At 49.3% G+C, this 13,087-nt stretch overlaps 1 protein-coding gene across 2 annotated transcripts; it reads left to right on the plus strand.

Moving 5' to 3' along the window:
• The first annotated feature begins 1,152 nt into the window (after window positions 1-1,152).
• DLL4 (delta like canonical Notch ligand 4) lies at window positions 1,153-11,229 on the plus strand. 2 transcript variants are annotated; one of them, XM_074289316.1, is made up of 11 exons: window positions 1,153-1,538; window positions 1,955-2,227; window positions 2,609-2,666; window positions 3,526-3,789; window positions 4,246-4,306; window positions 4,422-4,552; window positions 5,880-6,049; window positions 6,325-6,544; window positions 7,048-7,768; window positions 8,744-8,852; window positions 9,719-11,229. In XM_074289316.1, the coding sequence occupies exons 1-11, from the start codon at window positions 1,473-1,475 to the stop codon at window positions 9,722-9,724; spliced, it is 2,079 nt and encodes a 692-aa protein (XP_074145417.1). In that variant the 5' UTR covers window positions 1,153-1,472; the 3' UTR covers window positions 9,725-11,229. The 2 variants fall into 2 exon arrangements, with proteins under 2 accessions (XP_074145417.1, XP_074145418.1); XM_074289317.1 differs by having other exon boundaries at window positions 1,958-2,227.
• The last annotated feature ends 1,858 nt before the right edge of the window (window positions 11,230-13,087 follow it).

Here is a 13,087-nt window from a genome sequence, read left to right on the forward strand (position 1 = left end):
AGGAGAGATTCAGAAGAGTGAGGCCGGGCGGCCTACGGGAGCCGGGTGCGTTTAGGGTGCAGGGCGTGGGAAGGTCTCTGCCCTCTGAGCCCCAGACCAGGCCTCGTGCCAGGTCTCAGTTTCCCACCTTTGACCCGAGGGAAAGGAGAATCGGGTCCCTACCTCTTTGCCTATCACCCTTCTCATTGCTACCCTATGTTTGTAGCTACCCTATGTCTCGGGCTGAGCGCCCCACGGATTCAGTCCACGGGGCTGGATCTTCGTATCTCTCTTGGAGCCCAGGGGCTGGAGCTGGGCCCAGGTGAGAGTTGCTGGGGGCAGAGGCCAGACCCACCTCATTAACATACAGCTGAGGACGCGCCCCCTTTCCTCCCTCTCCCTATCCCGGAGCCCCTCCCCCACCTTGGGGACCACGCGCCCCAGAGGCTGGCACGCGCCCGCTGAGGGCAGGCGGGGGGTAGGGGGCACGCGCAGAACATCCCCCTCCCCCACCTAATCTGGATTAGTAATCAAAAGGTTAGCTCGCCTGAGGACCCTGCCACATATGGAGATAGGGGAAGCTGGAAACCTTTTTCTCTCTCCTCTACCCACCCCTCCTACCTCCTACCCCCAATCCAGTTTCTAACATTTCACTTCAAACCTCTGGAAAGGAGGTGAGGATTGAGGTCTGACCTAGCTAAATCCCTGGTTTCGCTTTCCCGAAGTTTGTACTTCCTACCTGTATAAGGGATGCAGGTGACCCATGTGCTGGGCGGGGACGTGCCGCCCACGGGGACTCCCCAGTCTCCGGGCCCCGTGGTCATCCGGGAACTCCCCTTCCCTCCCCTCTTTCCCTCTTCATATTTTCCCCTCCCCAACCTATTTTATTTCTCTTTCCTCTTCCCCAGAAGAAGATAAAACTGGAAGCCTCCAGCCCTCAGCTCCACCGCTCTCTTACTGTCAGGCCACCTGGGTTTGGGGTGGGGGCGCAGGAGGGCGGGGGCTACGATGGCAGTGGCGGCAGGGGCGGGGGCTCGCTCTCGGAGGCGCTGGGCTCCGCTGTGAAGAGAGGCCGAGAGGGGAGGGGAGAGTGACCAACTGAGTCTGAGTGACAGGCCAGCGAGGATAAGCGCCAAGTATATATAAGGAGGGCTCTGGGGCGCGCAGGTTCCAGTCCCAGCGCTGCGCACAGACTAGGGAGCAGCTGGAGTAGGCGCTGCCTGTCCTCCTCCGACAGACTCCGAGGAGTTAATACGGGGCGCCCGCCCTCCCCAGGATTACACCCCCGCAAAGAGAACGCTTTCTTGTCCGCCCGCACCTGGATTACCTGACCTCCCTCTACCCCCGCCATCGCTGCGGTTTTAGGTTATAAGTGAGGAGCCAGGAGAATCAACCAGCAAGGACGCAGCCCTGAACAGTCAAGTGTCGCCGAATAGCAGATCACCGGGCTGCCCAAAGGCAAGAAGGCAGGCAGGAGAGCGGAGCTCCGCGGGATGGCAGCCGGCTCCGGGAAACTCTCCCACTGGGCGTTGCTGCTGCTGGCGGCGTTTTGGCAGCAGGTAAAGTCCTCCACTGTCCGGCCCCTCTACACCAGTCCTGGTCCCTGAATTTATGGACTCGCTGTCGACTGACCGTGCCTCTCTTTTCTCCTTCTCTCCTCTCCTCTCCTCTCTTTTCTCCTTCTCTCCTCCCTTTTCTCCTTCTCTCCTCTCCTCTCTTTTCTCCTTCTCTCCTCTCCTCTCCTCTCTTTTCTCCTTCTCTCCTCTCCTCTCCTCTCTTTTCTTTTTCTCTCCTCTCCTCTCCTCTCCTCTCCTCTCCTCTCCTCTCCTCTCCTCTCCTCTCCTCTCCTCTCCTCTCTACTCCTCCTCTCCTCTCCACTCCTCTCCTCTCCTCTCCTTTCCTCTCTTCTCCTTTACCTCTCCTCTCCTTTTCCTTCCTTCTCCTTCCCTTCTCTTCCCGTCCCGTCCCTCTGTAGCAGCGAGCAGCCGGCTCGGGCGTCTTTCAGCTCCAGCTTCGGGAATTTGCCAACGAGCAAGGAGTGCTGGCCAGCGGCCGGCCCTGCGAGCCCCACTGTCGGACCTTCTTCCGCATCTGCCTCAAGCACTTCCAGGCAGTTTTGTCGCCTGGGCCCTGCACCTTCGGCAACGTCTCCACACCGGTGCTGGGCACTAACTCCTTCGCCGTCGGAGAGGAGAGCCGCGGTGGTGGCCGAAACCCGCTCCAGCTGCCGTTTAACTTTACCTGGCCGGTGAGAACCCGCCCTCCGGAGGCGTCTTGGAAGCCTTGGGGGAGGTGTACCCTCTTTCTATTCCTAGATTTTTAAATCCCCGAACTCTCGAAGGGAGCGGAGAGGAGGAAAGAAATGCTTTAGCGCTTGAAGCTTGGAGAAGAGGCGGCCTCTCCCCGCCCGCTTGCGTACTCCAGCAAACCCGTTATGTTGACCTGGGGCGCTGTAATTGTATCCCGCAATTAAGTTAATTAAACCGGCTGCCGCTCGGCAGCCTCCCCCTCCTACCCTCCTTCTTTGCTTCTCTCTCCTCGTCCCCCCTCCTTTTTTCGTAGGCAGCCCCGCTCCTCCCCTTCTCCTGGGCTCACTCAAAGCTCTCTTCTTTCTCCACCATTTCCCCAGGGCACCTTCTCACTCATCATTGAGGCCTGGCACGCGCCGGGGGACAACCTGCCACCAGGTGAGAAGCAAGTTTGAGGCCACTGGGAGGCGATATCTCTCAGCACACAGCTGGGGCCTGAAAGGGTTAACCGACCTGGGGGGTGGGGGAGTGTGAAACTAGTGGAATTTTTTTCCTTTTTAGTTGGGGAGGGGGTGCATCTACAAGAAAGTCGTAAGTGGTGTGAGCTGTGCCCGAACTGCTTCAACTGGGCTCAGAAGCTGCGCCCCTCACTGGCCGCTCTGATTCCGCCCGTTCCCTAATCTCTAGCACAATTGAGTTTCCTGCGGGTTATTTTTGGCGTGGGAACGTGGAGAGCATGGCGGTGAGAAAGGCCAGTGGTTGCCAGAGGCACTGACGGGCCCCTTCCTGTATTTTACACCTTTTGCGAATTCCGCTCTTTTGGAAAGGGAATAATGGCTTTGGGATGTTGTTCTGACACAGAGGAAAAGGATATTTCAGCAGCACAACAATTCTCACTTTGAAAAGGGGATAAAAAAACCCAACACCCTACTTTCTCCCCGCCTTTCCCATACAGAGCCAAGGGATAGAGCGCCCATGGGAGCTTGTTGTGCCCTACCCAGGAAGCATGGAAAACTATTTGCTTCTTTGATTTTAGCGAGTTTTTCCCTTTTATGTTATCCTTCCCCATGAAGACAGAATCGTTTAATTTTTACTTATCTTACTGGGGATCCCTGGTGATAGTAGCCTTGTCCATCTGTTGGAAAAAGTGGCGATCTATGCTCTTCAGTTCTTACAGCTTCTCATTCACCCTGACCACAGTTGTCTACCAGCCCAGTAGGGCTCTTGGAGCCCAGGGGTACAATGGAAATCTTGTAGAATGTTCCAATCTTACTAATCCTGTTCTTCTGCCTTTCAGAGCCCCTTCCTACAGATACACTTATTAGCACGATGGCCATCCAAAGACCATTGACTGTGGGCAAGAACTGGTCCTTTGATGAGCAGAGTGGGCCCCTCACGAGACTCCGATACTCCTATCGAGTCATCTGCAGTGACAACTACTATGGGGATAGCTGCTCTCGGCTCTGTAGAAGCAGAGATGATCACTTTGGACACTATGTGTGCCAGGCTGATGGCAGCCTCTCCTGTCTGCCAGGATGGACTGGAGAATACTGCGGGCAGCGTAAGTATGGAGATCCCCTTTCTGCTACAGATCTCAAGGCCCTGCTGAGGACAAAAGAGATATTATGGACCTCTCTGGTTTCTGACTTTCCTTCACTGACAATGTTGAGCCTCTTGGAAAAGCCCCTTGAGCCTGGTCCTGTAGCCTACAGTCAGTATAACACAACCTCAAGCATTTATCTTGACTTCTTATACCTTTGGTTGGACTTTGGTTAGAACTCTCTAGCTCTGACAATCTTTAGGACCCTAGACAAGTGATTTACCTACCTAAAGTATCCTGCTACCCCTCCCCCCCAAGCCTCAGCTTATTTTTCCTACCCCACGTGATACTTGCCTTTTTGAGGATCTTCCTGCATTAGCTGCTGGGGTCCTCAAGGTCAAGCATCAGACAGCTTGGATTTTGATGCCTACTTGTTGCCAAGACACATATTCATGTAGCCCTATCTTCTTTCCTCAGCCATCTGTCTGTCAGGCTGTACTGAGCAGAATGGTTATTGCAACAAACCCGGGGAATGCCTGTAAGTAATTTCAAAAGAAGTTGTTTGGGGGTCGGTGGGCGGAATCCATGGGAACAGTATCTCACATTCTACTGTTCAATGTGTCTCACGAGTCTTCTTCATTCCCATTCCACAGTTGCCGACCAGGCTGGCAAGGTCGCCTGTGTGATAAGTGTATCCCCCATAATGGATGTCGACATGGTACCTGTAGTATCCCTTGGCAGTGTACCTGTGATGAAGGCTGGGGTGGTCTCTTCTGTGATCAAGGTGGGTTCAAAAGAAGAGAAGAGGGTCTCTTAGAATGAGGGAGTTGAAGGTAGGAGAAGGAAGAGAAGCATGTGGGAAGTGTTTGCCACATCCCTAGTTTGCTCCCATTCTGCATGGTTTCCAGATAGGCAAATTTGTTTGGCTATCTCAGTTCTCAAAGGCCTCTCCAGCACAGCAGAAGATGTCTATTTTCATCATTATGGTGAATGTGTAGTGGACCTATGGGCTTGCAGTTGAGTGTACCCTTATCTTTTAGGTCCTCATGGATCTCAGTGGCTAGAGAAGGTGGGAAGCCAAATAGTTGTTGCTTTTTAGGGAGAAGAGGCTTGTAAATACCAAGGCAAGATTGAGTAGGGAAAGGAGTGAGGGATCATGGTTCCTTTTTTTTTTTTCTACCTGGGATAGTTATCTATTAACCCCCTAGGGTGTTTGTTCACCTTGCCTTTGCTGTTTGTGTAATTCTCCCCTAACAGCTGCCTAGTAGGTGTGATCCCAAGACTCAGAAATTGGCTAACTGTAGGTGTTTCTTGAACTGAGCAGTGTATAAACATACTCTATTCACAAAAATACACAATCTTCTGTCCTCTGTCTCTGTTTTCATCATATACTGAACTTTATTTCCCCCTGGATTATGTCTTCAGTGGTCATTCAGGAGACCAATAAAGGGGGGACTCTTCACTCCTTCAGACTCTTAAAGGATTGTAGTACATAATATGTCTGTATTCATAGACATTGAATGTGCAAGGAGAGGAAGTTCATTTTCCTCAGTTCAATTTATTTCCTCCTTAGTCACATAGCCTTTAGGTGATCATCTTCATAAGTTTAGGCAACCTAAGAATTGCTATGCAATACTATAATGATAGCTAAAATGAAAGTTCTTATCCCAAGATATGTCTACCAAGAAAGGAGCTTTGTGTTTTGATGATGGTGATGTTAATATCTAGCATTTATTTAGTATTTGAAAGTTTGCAAAATACTTTGTATATACTATTTCATTAGATGAACATATTTGAATATCTCCTGTCTGCTCTCATTCTCTGTCCTTGTTTGTCTGGATCTGTTATGTGCCTATCCTTCTCATGCAAGGAAATCCAACAAAATCTAAAGTTCAGTTGGTATTGAAACCTTAGTATTCTTTAAAAAAAAAAGATGTCAAGCAATTTATATAAGCTTTGGAAACGTTATATTTATAGAGTCAAAGCCAAATTCAGAGTCCTTCCTGAGGACTTTAGTGACTTTGTATTGAAAGACCTCTATTTAACTTTGTTTCTCTCCCCCCCCCAACTTCCTAATTCACTCAACCAATCCAATACTATTGCTTTTACAGACCTGAACTACTGTACACACCATGCCCCATGTCGTAATGGGGGCACATGCTCCAACAGTGGTCAGCGTGGTTACACGTGCACTTGCCGGCCAGGCTTCACAGGTGTAGACTGTGAAGATGAGATTAGAGAGTGTGACAGCAATCCATGTCGCAATGGAGGAAGTTGCAAGGTGAGTGTCTCTCTTTTCCTTCCCAGTTCTTACCCTCACAGCCCAATATGACCCAATGGGCCCAGGGTGGGAAGAGAAGAAAGAGCAGAAAAATGATTTTGTAGAATAGTCTATCTACCTAGGTGACAAGTAGGTCCTTACTTCAGGAATGGGATTAGGGGTTCTGCTAGGAAAATTTGCTTCTTAGGGTCTAGTCTGGCCCTTCCTGCTCCTCCCCTTCCCACTTCTCCAAGGCTAGTGTCTGACTCTGGCCACCTGGGCCTCCTCTTCCCCAGGATCAGGAAGATGGCTATCACTGCCTGTGCCCACCTAGCTACTACGGCCCTCATTGTGAGCACAGCATCCTGAGCTGCGCCGACTCACCCTGCTTCAATGGGGGCTCCTGTCGGGAGCAAGAGCATGGGGCCAGCTATGCCTGCGAGTGCCCCCCCAGCTTCACCGGTTCCAACTGCGAGAAGAAAGTGGACAGGTGCACCAGCAACCCTTGTGCCAACGGTGTGTCCCGTTTTCTCCTACCTGCCCACCTTGGGCCCTTCTGAGTTGCCCACCTTCCGAGGCCACCGTCCATTGCTCATCTAGGCCTGAGGCAGCATTTGGGTGGGAAGGCTGTCAACAGTAGAATTTTCTTTGTGATCAAGTAACAGAAGGGGTGGAAGTAGGGAAGGAGGATGGGCTTGGAGAGCTAAGCTAGTGAGGGAATGATTCGCTGAAGGCGGTGGGTTCCATCTATGTCGGTAGTCAGAACCTTAAGATGGTGGTGGGAGAAGGGGAGTTGGGTTGGACACATTCAAGAACTCTGATTTAGAAAGGAAATAATGTGAATTAAATTCAGGCCAATCTGATATCTGATAAGCTGAGAGGCTACAAGGCCAGCCCTTAGGAATTCCCTTCTGCTACAAGGACAGACCCTCTGACTCCATTCCTGGGAAGAAGAGTTCTTGCCTTCTTGCAAATCTCAAGCAAGGAGTGACCCAAGTTTTTCTTTCATTTTCCTCTAGGGGCCCAGTGTCTAGAATGGGGTCCTACACGAGCTTGCCGCTGTCGCCCAGGATTCACTGGTCCCCACTGTGAGATCAACATCAATGACTGCGCACGAAATCCCTGTGCCCACGGGGGCACCTGCCATGACTTTGTGAATGCCTACGTCTGCACCTGTCCCCCTGGCTTCTCAGGCCGGAACTGTGAGCTTCGGACAGTGGGCAATGCCTGCATCTCTGGGCCGTGCCTGAATGGCGGCACCTGTTACACCGGCCTCTCCTCAGACAGTTTTGTCTGTAACTGCCCCTACGACTTCATGGGCAGTCGCTGTGAGTTCCTAGTCCATTCCCCAGCACAGGTGGTACAGCAATCTTCAAGTTTCCCTTGGGTGGCCATCTCACTGGGCGTGGGACTGGTAGCCATCCTGGTGCTCTTGGGGATGGTGGCAGTAGCTGTGAGACAGCTTCGGCTTCGGCGGCCAGAGGCCAGCGGCAGGGAGGCGATGAACAACTTGTCAGACTTTCAGAAAGACAACCTCATTCCTGCCACACAGCTAAAGAACACCAATCAGAAGAAGGAGTTGGAAGTGGACTGTGATGTGGACAAATCCAATTGCAGCAAGCAGCAGAAACACACAGACTACAATCTGGCCCCAGGACCTCTGGGGCGGGGGGTTATGCTGGGGAAGTATCCCCCTAATGACAAGAGTTTAGGGGAGAAGGCACCTCTACGACTACATAGGTGAGGGTTTGGACTGGTCACAGGAAGGGTTAAAATAGGCTTTGGCTTCCAATGGGGGACTGTCACCTGTTCCTATGCTCTTGTTCCAGTTTTTTGCCTCTGCTGGGAAAGAAAGAGAGCCAGTTTAGAGTGAACCTAGGGTACTCCTGGGTCCTTCAGGAATAAGGTTCCTGGGAGGGAAAGTTGTCAGGATCCTGATAACTTTTTTGGTTACCTCTACTGAGTGGCAACATATAGTGTAGAGAACTGGCATCAAAGTTGCAAAGACTTGGGTCAAACCACAGCATAGATACATACTGCATGTGTGATAAGTTATATAATTTCAGTGCTCTAGTCCAGAGCTTCTTAAACTTTTCCCATTCATAACCCTTTTTTGCCCAAGAAATCTTATGCAATTCTAGGTATATAAGTATATAAAATATGTATGCAAATCAAACATTTACCAATAATAAATCATTACTTCATGACCCCCACATTCAGTTACAGGACCCCACATGGAGTGCTAAGATGTAGTTTTAGAAACTGAATTCTAGGGCTACTCTCTAGGACTATATATTGCAGAGAAAATGTTGACCAACATTCATAGAGGGAATCCCTTTACCTAGAAGTCCCTTAGTCCAGTAAAATCATAGATCCAGTCCCTATCTCTCTTCCCTTCTCCAGCTTATCCTTGCTACTCATATTTGTGGTGGGAATTTCAGTCTTTTTAAAAGCCCAAGGGAATCTTTAGGCAGGTTTAGAAGGGCAGTGAATCCAAGTACATGGAGGCAATCCTCCAATTCTTTCTGAATTTTTCTTTCGGCCACACTGGGATTTTCTTGATTTTCAGCAGAGACAGAATAGGTTGTAGACATCGGTCAATTCTGTTTTTGTGCTATCTTGATTCTTATATCATCTTGCCTTGTGAGTCAGTACTCCCTTCTTTCCTCCTCTTTCCCCACTTCAGATTTTCATACTGCCTCTTATTCCCTGCAGTGAAAAGCCAGAGTGTCGGATATCAGCAATATGTTCCCCTCGGGATTCCATGTACCAGTCAGTGTGTTTGATATCAGAGGAAAGAAATGAGTGTGTCATTGCCACAGAGGTGAGCTGGGGGCCTGGGATGTCACGGTGTGTGTGTGTGTGTGTGTGTGTGTGTGTGTGTGTGTGTGTGTGTGTGTCTCCTTCCTTGTCCCCTTGGAACTAAAGAAAACTCAATTGACCCTATCCTGATGGCTATGTTTATCTACCACTTTCCTCTAGCCTCCTGAATGGGGATAAATGTCAGAACTTAGCCCAAACAGGGAATATTCAGCCACTGGCCTTGCTGGCCCCATACCTACTTGGAGTATGAAACAAGAGCTCTGGTGAAGCAGGGATGGGCCCCTTCCTCCTGTATGAGGACCGGGTTGGGCCAGTTGTGGCATTTGGCCAACAAGCAGGCTCTGCTTCCCAGCTGCTAGTGGGTGAGGGAGACTGATCTTTCCTTCTCTTTCCATTCCTGTTTCCCCACCCCCACCCCTTTACCTTATCATCATAGCCCACTGTCTTTATGGCCCTGGCCCCGATTCCAGCACAGGGGGTTCTCCTAAAGTATGCTAAGTGCAGCACTACAGGCTGTGCTATGTGGTAGAGGAGATGGGATTCAGAAAAGGATTGCAAGGTTGCCTTTCTTTCTCCCTTCAATATAATAACTGACCCTGATTCTTTACCTGCCAGTAACCTACCTGTTCAGGGAGAAGGTGTGAGAGTGTAGTGTATTGGATTTGGTGTGAAGGCAAACCTGGATTCAAGTCCTATTTAGTAGCTATATATAACCCTGAACAAGTTAATTAAACTATGATTCAGTTCTCTCCTTTGTAAAAGGAGAGTATTGAACTAGCAGCTTCTATGGCCCCATCTTTAGATGGATCATCCTGTGACCCAGACTAACTTTGTCTTCTTTTCCACCCCCTTCTTTATTTCCCCTAGGTATAAGGCAGGAGCCTGGCCAGGATGTCCCGGCTTTGGCCCCAGTAGCTGGACCTCCCTACTGCATTGTTTACAATTGCGACCTGGATGGGGACGTTTTTATTATGCAACGTGCTGCTCTCAGGAGGAGGAGGGGACTGGGTGAACTGGACAGACTGTGAATTGACCAAGAGATGCAATATCCTTCTCTACCTTCTGGATGCCTTTGTTTGGAGTCCTTCAAGTGGGACTGCCACAGGCTGAAAGGGATTTGGAGAAGAGAGCAGAAGAGATCTCAATCACCTCTGCCTGCTCAGCTAATAGCCGCCTTTGGTGGGGGCTTGGGCCAGGACTCAATCCTCCTCGGTGGTGACCTTTGGTGCTCCATGTTACAGAGGGCTGAAGTCCAAGCATCTCTGGCCTCCAACCAGCATCATCGGTGTTTTTCCTGAAGTGCCTCCAGCACCGGAACCTAAAGACTATGGCAACAGCTGGACAAAACTTCAAGGGGAGAGAGGGAAAGAGAAGGGGCAAGTTTTCTGGGAATGGTGATAGAACCTCAATAGTAGAGGAGTGAGGGGGTATCCCATTCAAGCTGGGGTATAGGCCTGAAGGGAGAGGAGAGCTCTCTGCCCTGTGCCTCCAAACTACTGCATGTGGGCCTTTATGTTTAATTTTTGTTTTTTTCCCCCTTAATACCACCCCCGACCTCCTCCTGCCTCAGTTTATTGAGGCTTTAGTTCCTATCTCCCTGTGCCCATTATGGAATCACTAGTGGTAGGGGTGAAGAGAAAGAAGAGGGCATAATTTCCATCTCCCCTTCCCATGCGTCAATCAATCAGTTTCCAGCTTGCCTCGTTGGCCCATGTGGCCATGGAATCAAGACACCAGCCTGAACAGATGAGACAAAGAGGCAGGGTTAGGATACTGGCAAAACAGGATCTTGGTACCCTTGCCTTTGTGGGTTGTTAGTGGCTACAATCTCTTTCCTTGGCTGAGCAATGTGGGTCAGGCCAAGTTCAGTTATCTAGAATTGGTAGTCCAGGGGTTCTGGACTTAAGTCTTTTTGGGGGGAAGGGAGTTTTGGTCAATAATATTACAAACTCCTAAGGAGGTGGGGGACAGTGATGTTGCCTAAATCCTCTTCCTTCCCTCTCCCTTATTTCTACCCCCCAAAAAGCCCCTCAACCCACAACCATCTACACTGACAGGGGCCTGATACTGCTCTCACTGTTCACTACTGCCCCTTGGACCACTTTTGAAGGTGACTTTCAAAAATCAATAATATGGGGTTGTTTTGTTTTTTGTAGTTTTTATTTTTGGTTCTAGTATTTCAATAATTTAAGAATCAGAAGCACTGACCTTTCTACATTTTATAACATTATTTTGTATATAATGTGTATTTATAATCCCGAACAGAAATGTACAGAGGTTTATTACTTCTTGGGTCCTATCTTTGTGATGAGTTGGAATGTTTCCCAACCCCTACTACCCTTTTTCCCCTTTGAACAATGCCAAACCCTGCCTGCCAAGTAGTTGTTGTCTAGCTATATTTTCTATCTCTTGGAGTTGACCAAGCTCATGAGGGGTACACGATGGGTGGATGTATGTGTTTTAAGCAGAAGCCAATTCGGTGTAAATCTGTACTCTGTTCTTTGATCCTGGCCCTAGGTGGACCTCTTCCCTCTCTAGTTCCGTAGGAAAATCTCTCCTAGCCCTCTTTTTCCGAATCTTAAAGAGAAGCAAGTTATAGGCAGGCATTTACAACTACTTCAAAGAAGAGAAGATTGCAGTTTCTTTTTCCTCCTTTTTTTCAACTTGCTCCAGAACTCCAGCCCTGATAGATAACTGGGTGGTACAATGCATAGAGCATTGAGCTAAGAAGACCTGTGGTGAAGTCCTGCTTCTGACCCCTAGCTCTGTGACCCTGGGCAAGGCACTTAATCTCTCTGTGCCTCAGTTTCTTTAACTGTAAAAATAAGGATAATAATAGCACTTAGTTCTTAGGATTGTCGCAAGGATCAAATGAATTAACTTTGTAAAATTCTTTGCAAACCTTACAGCACAATATAATTGCTAGATTATTGCTACTCTTGGAGGTTGGGGATTTTGGGCAACACCCTTAGGGTGCTAGAACCTGGTAACTTTGAAGAATTCAAACTCTGCAGCTGGTACTCTTTATGGTTGCAGCCCAAAGTCTACCGCCAGCCCAACCCTTATAAACATTAGTTTGCAACAATTAGCAGGAGGTATGGTATTTAGGGGTGGGGTAAGGAGAAAGCAAACCCTACTGGCATTCATGTTTCTTCAGCTGAAGAAATGGAGGGAGTTTCCAGTCTTTACTCACTTCTATCTTGCCATTACTCAGTTTGGTTTCCCCAGGACTGCAGTTCTTACCAGCCGTCCACAGTCAGTGAAGTGAATGATTTTTTTTTTAAAGGGCCTCTAAAGAACCATTGACAAAAAGCTGAGCAGATGCTCTGAGCTCAGAGCCTGTCCCCAGCAAAGCAAAATAAACCCACCAGATGCCTCACTCCTAATTAAGTACCAGGATCAAACACAGGACCTCCTCATGTTCCCACATGACTTGTCGTGCACACTGACCTAGGTAGTGATTGTGTAAAACAAGACCCACAGGTTAATACTAATAAATGCACACACAAACATGCACACACCCACTAGAAATACAGTCAGAGATATACACTCTCTGTCCTATACACACAGGGTATCAAACAGGAAAGCAGGCAAAGTGCTGTTCCCACAGCCTGCGCCGGCAGTGATGAGAAGAACAACACGACCTCACTCTTCCTGCCCAAAATGAAACAGGAAAGCAGCTCCCGGGCCATGGGGGGTGGGGGAAGCTGTAGCCAGGACATGGGGGAGAGATGACGAGGCTTCCATGTGGGGGGAGGACAGGTAGGACACCCGCAACCCTGCACGTCCACATAATAAAAGCTGAAAGGCTGCACTGAGACAAGCCACCCAAATTAGAGACCAGTACCGTTGCTTACATCTGGGATATTGCTCCCAGAAGACCGGGATCCAGCCACACGTGTGGTCCAAGGGAGACTCCCCGAGCTTTGTCTGGCTGCACAGCCTTAGACTGTGTGTGTGTGTGTGTGTGTGTGTGTGTGTGTGTGTGTGTGTGTGTGTTTCTGTGTACCTGTCTGCTCTGAATTTGGATTATGCCAAAAGGAAGATAGTGCTTCCCTTCTCGTGGAAGGGAGAGAAATTGCCCCTTCTTCCTCGAGAGCCCCAAACCAGCAGCTTATAAAGTCTTCTTTTTCACACAATTGACAGACAGCTGTGTCAAAGGGCAGCGGAATTATCTCTATATAATCTGTACCGGATCTGAATTTCCTCCTACTCAGAGGGAGTCTTTTACGGAAG

This window comes from Sminthopsis crassicaudata, chromosome 2, assembly GCF_048593235.1.
Source record: "Sminthopsis crassicaudata isolate SCR6 chromosome 2, ASM4859323v1, whole genome shotgun sequence".
In the NCBI taxonomy this organism is placed as follows: Eukaryota; Metazoa; Chordata; class Mammalia; order Dasyuromorphia; family Dasyuridae; genus Sminthopsis; species Sminthopsis crassicaudata.